Source organism: Nematolebias whitei, chromosome 16 (assembly GCF_014905685.2).
Source record: "Nematolebias whitei isolate Nwh7 chromosome 16, NemWhi1, whole genome shotgun sequence".
NCBI classification, from domain to species: Eukaryota; Metazoa; Chordata; class Actinopteri; order Cyprinodontiformes; family Rivulidae; genus Nematolebias; species Nematolebias whitei.
In genome coordinates this window covers 23,516,234-23,525,140 of record NC_056513.1, presented here as the reverse complement: position 1 = coordinate 23,525,140, position 8,907 = coordinate 23,516,234, and the positions used below count along the sequence as shown (strand labels likewise).

Sequence of the window (8,907 nt, the reverse complement as noted above, 5' to 3'; positions counted from 1 at the left end):
TAAAAATATGGTTTAAGTGTAGTGAATTAATTAATTCCAATTCCATTACTTCCATTGTAAGGCAGACTAGTATTTGATGTGTTAGGATATAATATAGATAGAAATAAACTAAAAACAAGTAAAATCTAAAAGGTAAATACCGTTGCTTTTGATCAAACATTCACTGAACGCTGCCTTGTAGGATTTTTTGTTTGTTTTTGTCCCTTTGGGCTTGTCGTAGAGAAATGACGTATGACGTAAGGTTCATTTATAACGTATTCAAATATGGCGTTGTGGTAGTGTAACTTTGTAAACATCATAGTTTAATGCGTTTATTTCATTTTATCTTTGTTCTTACTAACGTGATTATTTTAACCGGCAGTAAGTACGCAAAAAGATAGTCTTAAAAATAAAAAATAAAACGTCTATCACACAAGACAAACCGACAGACAGCTAGCATGTTAGCTAACAAGCAGCGTTAGCTCATGGATTCGCTTAGCATCGTTATAGATGAGGTTTCTTTGGAGGGTCTGGACGGGATAACCATCCCCACTCTTTGGATACGGCTCGAGAATAGACAGCCATCGTTTCCCCTGAAGCTCGACGATAGTACCAAGGCGGGATTAATCTGGAAATATCTTGTCAACAACACCGACCTGAGATTCTACGAACTTCCGCAGGAGAGAGAAGATGTTGAGCTGTTTGACAGGTGACGATGGGATGTTGGTCCTTAAATTAGTTACAAACTACCAGGTCAACATTTAATGAGACTACTTTGTTACTTACTCTCCACTTAGTCAAAGCTTGAAAACATGTAGTTTATTCTTGAACACGTTTAATGCTAGTTTTATTGATGCAATGAACTTTGTGTAACTTCTGATCTTGTAGTTTGTGAAATTCTCAGTTAATTCCCTTTCTTTCTCCCAAATTCAAAGGTTAGTTAGTTTACAATCAAAACATAAACAAAGCACAATGTTTTGATCCCCCCACCCCCCAAATTGCATGCTCTTTTTCTCTTAAAGCAGTCTTTGTTTTTATTTCCATCAGTATACCTTTCAGAACTGCAGTATAGTAGAATAAACTTGGAGTTTCTGAAGATTTTACATGTTTTGTTTGCAAGAAGGTAATTTTACTAGTTTAAAACTATCATCCTCTGGGGTTTTGTGTTGTGTGTCTAAAGGTTTAAGGCCACCGACCCAGAGACGGGGGTTGAAACAGGAGAGAAGATTTCAGTTGAATGCAGAGACATCTATCCAATTCATAGCGTTCCTGACAACAAGGATGGGATACAAGGCTCCTGTGCCGCCTTCAAAGAGAGGAAGAATGTCACAAAGCAAATCCGCTCCAAGTCCTTCACCCCGCTTATTAGCTTGGACGAGGCTCTGAAAATGTTTGTAAAGATAATTTAATAGTAGAATGATCCATCTTCATTTGGATGTCGGCAGCTTGATTTCACAATCTAGGACCTCATTATATTCCTGATGTTTCACGTTTGAATTTCATTTTTTTTCTTTCACTTTGTCAGATATGGACGAAAACTTGTTATCGTGGCTTCTCAGGCTCTGCGGTTTCATACTCTGATTGGACCCGGTGGCGATCCCGACCTAAAACTCAGCAGTGATTCTTACTGCGTATTGGAAAGAGTGGGTCGAGCACGCTGGCAAGGAGAGCTGCAAAAAAATCTGCATGGAAACCTTTTCAAGTAGGAAACATTCTGCCAGTTATGCTATCGTTTTGTAAAAAAAAATGGACGTAACAGTCTCGTTTTTTTGTCTTTCTTTTGTGAGCAGTGCAGATGCTCGAAAAGTGCACTACTTTAGGAAGTCCTTGATAAAGCACGATCTGATCACCACACAGTCTTACGCCGAACGACTTAAGACAGGAAATACGCAGTATTCCATTCTCCTCCTGCTCAAACGCTTCCATGTTAACAGGTTTGTTCAATTCATTTCGTTCTCTGTGTCAACTCTAATGTCAAGTCAAAATTTATTTATATAGCACATTTACAACAACCACAGCTGACCAAAGTGCTTCACAATAATTACATATCATGTATCTTTATCTTTAAATCCTCTCACTCCTTCTTTTGTTATAAAATCCCTTCCTTCTGCTCTCTCAGGCGGACCAAATACGACTTTCTGATGGAATGCGTATCCAACTTCCTCCAGCAGACACCTGAACAGTTTGCCACAATGGACATGCTCAGAGTGTATCTGGTGAGTGTCTCTGTGTGCAGTTGTCTTTGTCTTTTTCTTTGTTGTGACTAATTTTGTGTGGGGCTTTTTTTTTTTCCCTTCAGAATTTGCCTGACGACGGTACTTTTAAGCGTTTATTTAACTACATGCGATTTGGCAAGCTGATTGAGTTTTGCCATTACCCTTTAGAGGACTTGGACCCCAGCGCCAAACCTTGCACCAATAAAAATGGTAACTTATGCATCCATTACTTTTAACCATGCCCAAGCATATTTAACAAATCTATTGAGTTTTGTTGATGTCAACTAAAAGTCACAGTTAAAATCAAAACGGTACTGAATATAAAAATGTACAGCTAGAGGTAGCTGGTGTCTATCTTCAGCAGTCGTTGGCCGAGAGACGGGGTACACCCTGGACATATCACAAGATTCATTATAGCTCCACATAGAGACCATCGGCCACTCACCTTCGGACTTCAAGTTCAAGAATCTTTATTATCCCCAAGAGTCAATTTGTTTCAGTCAGTAGTCTCACACAAAACATCCATAGACAAGACATTGAGACATTAAAATAATAAATGAAATCATCACTGTTCATTGAGAAGCTTGACCACTACAGGGATGAATGAGTTTTTCAGTCTGTTCTTCCTACACCTGAGCAGCAGATACCTGCATCAACTTGAACTCACCATGGAGTGGGTGATCAGGATCTGCCAAAATTACCCTGGCTTTGTTCACGGACCTCGCCTTGTGTAGGTCAGTGAGGTTCTGTGGGGCAATGCCAGCAGTTTTGCTTAGGGTCAGTTTAGAATTTTAACTTATGAAACATGCATATTTTTGAACTGAGAAACCTGGAGTAAACCCCACATTCTCTGAGAGAACCAGCAAGCACACAAGAAGACTTTAGCTGCAAGTTGAATCCAGAACCTACTTGTCAGGAATTTTGAAGCAAAATTACTATTTGACCAGATTCCAGAAGATCTTGAATGCTTAAAAATGCATGTAAATGGTTGCAGTTTGACATAGTATCATTTAAAGGCACAAATACGGTACTCAGAAAAGATTGGGCTTCAATAAATTTATTATTTTACATGTTTCTCATCCTTATTGTGTAAAACAAAACAGGAACGTTACCAAGCACAGTGCTACATTAAATGTTATTTAATTTTTTTAGATCTGTATTTTGTATTTTTTATGGTGAAGCAAAAGCTTATGAAATCACTCATAGTTATAATTACAGAAAAGTACAAAAATTAACATTTATAATGATTTAGACAAGTTTTAATTAATAAGTCTTTTGGCATATTGATGTAAAAATCATTTATTTTATTTCCTCTCATGTTCCAGGCAGTAAAGTGTTGGTGCGCTGCGTGAAACTATTAAAGCCGTATGCAAAGAAGAACGGTGCAAACGCTGAAGAGGAGGAAGACGAGGAGGAAGACGACGACGACTACATTGGAGTGAGAAGAAGACATGGCCCTTTCATGGGGCGGATCATGGAGAGGGACTTGCTATCTCAGGCTTATGACATCAGTAGGTTTGATCACTGCTTTCCTCTCTGTTATGGAACTAATCACTGAGGCAAAGGAGGGATTCATTCAGGTTGTCAACAGCTGCAAGAAACAATAGTTAGTAAAAAAAAAGAAGACAAAATTTTTAAATATTTTCCTTTTTAAAACAACTTAAAATGTCTAAAGGATTTTGTCTTCTGTAATCAAGGAAATAGCAAATGTCAAAACATTTGTAACCATAATATTAACTCCTTTTAACAAATAGTTCAATACAAAACTTTTGAACGACTCTTGTCTGGAGACACTGATAGAATGTTACATCTCTGAGAAAATAATTGTTGACTGCCTGAAGACAGTCGCCTATTATCCACCTGAAAAGGGTCTTGTTCTTCTATCAACTTTGTGGCTCGAACCGCAACGTGTACCCCAACAAATCTTGTATCAAAACGACCGGCTTGGAACCGTGATGTGTGCTATTACTTTAATTGACATTTAGAGTTACCATGTCGATGTAATTAGCAAACAAAGCCACCATTTTTCTCATAGAAAAACGCAGAGAACTCAACAGTGTCTAATTGCCACATTGAAGTCACATGACTAAGAGTTTTCCAAACAAAACACTGATTAACTTTTGGAGCCATTTTGGTTCAAGATGGCTGCCTCAATTACTGAAATTTGGTGTGGTTATAGCTGAGAATGTTCCCCATCACATACTGACTCCAAATCAAAAATGGCACCAAAGATTAAAATAAAAATTGACTATAACTCATTGATTTTTTTTGCCATGTTGAGCTGAAATTTGGTATGGTCGTAACTGAGCACGAACACCAACGTATAGTATCGGTATTACAAATCAAAAATTTTAAATGGCTGCCATGTGGCAGTCCCTGTCAAAAAGTTTCTTGAGGAACTTTTTAGTTGTGCTTATTTTTGTCCCCTTAATCCAAAGCCTTTTTTAAATTAAGAGTTTTGTTTTAAGCAGGTAAAGCTGATGGATGGATGGTTGGTTGGTTGGTTGGTTGGATGGATGGATGGATGGATGGATGGATGGATGGATGGATGGATGATACCCCCTGTTGTGCAGTCCAGGTGGAGTAGGTGTTCAAAGTAAAACATGTGACACAGTACTCGCTCAATCTCAAAAGAGTAAAAACTCTGTTGTCTTAATGTGAATATTTCTTTTACATTTGGACAGCTAGGTCCTGGCCTATCTATTAGATAGTAGAGAAAAGTCTTTTCTTTTCATCTTGTTTGGTAAAAAATTTAGGTTTTAAAGTCCATCACCCATAAATTATGTGCAAAATCAGATGTTTTTCATCTTTATTATCCTTCTTCTTGATTTGTTGTTTAAAAAGTCTCAGATTTAATTCAAATAATGGGGCTTTTTCCTCTAAGGAAAATCATCACTGAAGCTGTAATGAAGATTGTGTTTTGCAATTTTAACAAATAAAAACTTTACTATAAAGTTGAAGGTTTTATGAGATTTTTAATGCACGGTGGGACAGTTAGTTTTATTTATTTTGAATTTATTGATAAAAATCGATATAACCCACATAAAGTGAAATGCTAAGTTACTTCCTGTTTTTCTTTCGTTTGTTTCAGTATTGTCTTCTGGTACAAAAGGATGCTCACAGAGAGATATTTCTTTAAAAATGAACATTGGTCAACTAGAATCACGTATGGTGTGGCGAAAGCTCCTGAAGGATGGTCTGATTAAGGTAAGACAGTGGCACTTTATTTCTCCTACCTAAAGAGAAATGGTATTAGTGACGATTAAACTGAGATGGCTGGGACGGAAATGTGAACGTTACGCACGGGAAATATTCAACCATGTTATTTTTGATCTGGTTTTCATTTTATGTTTGACTATGCAGGGATTTATGGAGGACGTTGGCCGGCAGAGGATTACAAAATTTATCAGCAAGAAGTTTGTGTCCAAAAAATGAGAATAAACTTTTAACTTGTTTTCTCAGCCTCACCCTGTTGAACCAAAGTTCTTGCATCTTTTGGCAGGTGTGTGGGTGTCAGCGATCCTTTCCAACTGTTCGCTAAGGAGCGGGAACGAACGAAGCTCCTGTGCTCCTCTGCTGCCACCGAAACACCAGCAACCTCAAATTTTCTGTCAAACACAACCTGCAAAACTGCAGCAAAGAGGAAAAAGAAGGCAGGTAGAAGTGGGAATAAAGACGCAGAAGAACAGCAGACGTGTGTTGGCAGTACAGAGGATGTTGGGGATGAAAAGTCTGGTGCAAATGGTGGTAAAGCAAGAGGAAAGTCAGGACAAAGAAAAACTTCAGAGGAAAAAGACCATGTGGCACCAGAACAGACACAGCCTGACACTCCCAGTGTCCAGTCTACACAAGCTGAATGTAAGGGCTGCTTTGACAACTAATTTAGTAGGTTTTATCATTTCCAGCTTCATATTGGGCTGTTTCTTAAACTTGTCATTTCTTAGGTGAAACCCCAGCCTGCACTGGACCTACGACCAGTACAACACCGGACTCTGGTTCTGTTCCTGCACCAGGTAATGAGTGAACAGATTCACTTCAGAACGTATCAAACATTGACCCTGTAGAAACTTTTTCCTGTACGGTAGTTCCTCGTTTATTGTGCGGGTTAGGTTCCGGACACCCCCGCGATAAGTGAAAATCTGCGAAGTAGGAACTTTATATTTATTTTAGTATTGATATTTATTTTAAGGCTTTAGAAACTCTTCCCACACTCTTGCAATGTTCTAAACTCTTAAACCTACATCATTTTATCAACATACGTTTATGTACTGCACAGTACTGCAAAATTTTACCCACCAGCTCTGCAGAAACAGCGGCTCGGTTCCGGTCCGGCAGACCCACCCTGCCAGCTCTGCTCCAGTTCTGGTCTGGTTCTGTGCAGACCTTAAAACATCAAAACGCATTTTGGAGGGAGCCGGACCTTCGGATGGCCAGCACGGGTCCAGACAGTGAGTCCTATTGATTCCAAATCTGGATGGGGGGAGTTCCGGTAGACAGCGTTTCCCCTACCATTATACAAGCGGGGCGCCCCGCCCGGTCAACAGACCCAAGTGCCCAGTCTACCGAACCCCTCAACCCAAACCACCTGTCGCATTGACGTAAAGCTAAACTAGTGGCTGGCAATGCAGGTGTGCTAGCTAAAAAGCTAAAAGCAGCCTCTTCCCTCATGCTAAACCCTCACACTGGACACCCCCCCCCCCCCCCCCCCAAAAAAAAAAAAAAAAAAAACCAGAAACAAAACGTAAAATAAACTGTCGGTACAGACAGCACGCGGCTGAGATGTGTCTCTTGTCTCTCTCCTCTCCCCCACCCTACTGTAAAATTGTCTGTATAAACAGCGCACTGCGCAGCTCAGGACGTGTCTCCGTCTATCCCCCCACCACCACCACCACAAAAATCACGGATGAGATGAGATGAGCGCCCCACAAGTTATCTAAGGGAAACACTAAGGAAGTCCTCGTGAGTTGGCAAGCAGCTCTCAGACTGACCGATTTATCTGGAGGTCCGGTTCTGTTTTGCTCTGGTTCCGGTCCGGTGGGTTCCATGCAGCTCTCTGCATCCGCTGGGAACCGAAGTCACTATGAATAAGCACCGAAATTTTTCGGATCAGATCAAAACTTTCCCAGTAATATTTCAGCAGAAGGCAACAGGGCTTCTGGACGGGGCACTGTTGTCTTCTGGGAAATGTAGTCATTATGAATTGGGATACAGTGTAGGCTTATTGACAGAAAACAACAAAATGACAGCGCCTGTCTGAAGTATTTTATTTTTCGTTAACTTTTTACTGTACAGTATCCAGTACTGTCCCAATCACACGAGTAATATTAAAGTTAACAATCATGTGTCCTGTACAATTGTTTTTTTTTCTTTTCTCGTGTACAGTCTTACTTTGAAAAACTGCGAAAGAGCGAGTCCGCGAAAGTCGAACCGCGAAGTAGCGAGGGACTTCTGTAAAGCCAAATCTTTTTGTTCAGGTCTTTTTTTTTTTTTTGAAGCTACAATGTGTATGTTTTGTTAGGATTGTCTTGTTTTCATATTTAATTTGTATTTTTATATAACAGACCAAACTGCAGTTGAGGAAGAAAATCAGTCCAACAAAACTCCTGACAGCTCTGTGCCCCAGAGTGATGCAGTGAATGATGCTGAAAGCAACAAGATTGTCGTTGCTGATCATGTTTTCCTGTCACAGGTAAGCTCAATGAGTCATTTCCAGTGGTTTGTTTCCTCCTTTGGTTCAGATAAGTCAAAGCTTATCTGTTCTTTTTTTCTCCTTCCTTCAGAGATCTCATGAGACGTACCGCTTGCTCAAGAGAAGGAACTTGATTATTGAGGCTGTCACTAACTTCAAAGTCATAGAGGGCCTTTTCCCGTCAGTTTGTTAGAGATTTTGCCTGCTTTTCAAAGCATTTCATTGTACAGTAACGAAAGTATGAGGAAAAACTCGTTTGTGATGTTTACGTTATAGGTTGCAAAAATTGATCAATGCTGAAGAGAAGCAGGACGGTGTCAGTACGAGGTGCTGCAAGAAGACTATTTTACGCCTCGTCCACTCTCTGTTTAGAGAAGGCGTGGTTAAGCTTTACACAACCACAGTTATACAGGACGGGATCACCAAAAAGGTGCGTGCACTGCACTTCATATAGATTCAAAACCGAGAAGGAATGGAAGCGTTTGTAGCCAGAAATGGAAAGAGATTCAATTTTTACTCAAATACGGCAACTTCACTGCAAGTTTTTTTCCACATTTTGTTCGCAACAAATCTTTAAATTATAACACATGATCAGTGATGCAGAATATGTTGTAGCTAGCACCACATGCCAGATGTAATCACAAACTAACTCTTCTGTCTGCACCGGTTCTGTTGCACATGTAGGTTGACGTGATCGCTCATCCATCCATTGAGCCCAACGATGAGAGGATTAGCCAACTTATCGAGCAGATTCGGTTCAAAATCTCCAGCTCGGCTTCAGCTGTACGGTGAGCAGAAGCAGTAAACTCAGAGTTCAGCCTGTTTTTGTATTTTTCTCTTCATGTGAGGATGCATATAATTTATTTTTTGACACTGAGGACTACAGTTTAGGGATGTACATTATTATATATTATCGGCATGGTATTTGTATCGGCTGATATTAGCAATAAAGTTAAATATTGGACATCGGCCATTCCATCAAATAACTCACTGATATAAAAGGTGCTGTTTATATATATATAT

The 8,907-nt window shown here is 39.7% G+C and overlaps 1 protein-coding gene across 1 annotated transcript in view; it reads left to right on the top strand.

Annotated features, from left to right (window-relative positions):
* The first annotated feature begins 232 nt into the window (after positions 1-232).
* Positions 233-8,907, top strand: part of LOC119422432 (general transcription factor 3C polypeptide 1) — a 46,449-nt gene continuing 37,774 nt past the window's right edge. The window contains exons 1-15 of the mRNA XM_037689804.1: positions 233-688; positions 1,160-1,369; positions 1,505-1,681; positions 1,770-1,913; positions 2,099-2,195; positions 2,279-2,405; positions 3,521-3,706; positions 5,287-5,402; positions 5,559-5,611; positions 5,698-6,053; positions 6,140-6,208; positions 7,757-7,884; positions 7,976-8,064; positions 8,161-8,314; positions 8,569-8,672. Coding sequence (XP_037545732.1) covers positions 465-688; positions 1,160-1,369; positions 1,505-1,681; positions 1,770-1,913; positions 2,099-2,195; positions 2,279-2,405; positions 3,521-3,706; positions 5,287-5,402; positions 5,559-5,611; positions 5,698-6,053; positions 6,140-6,208; positions 7,757-7,884; positions 7,976-8,064; positions 8,161-8,314; positions 8,569-8,672 — 2,234 coding nt within the window. The 5' untranslated portion in view covers positions 233-464. The remainder of the gene's footprint in view (positions 689-1,159; positions 1,370-1,504; positions 1,682-1,769; positions 1,914-2,098; positions 2,196-2,278; positions 2,406-3,520; positions 3,707-5,286; positions 5,403-5,558; positions 5,612-5,697; positions 6,054-6,139; positions 6,209-7,756; positions 7,885-7,975; positions 8,065-8,160; positions 8,315-8,568; positions 8,673-8,907) is intronic.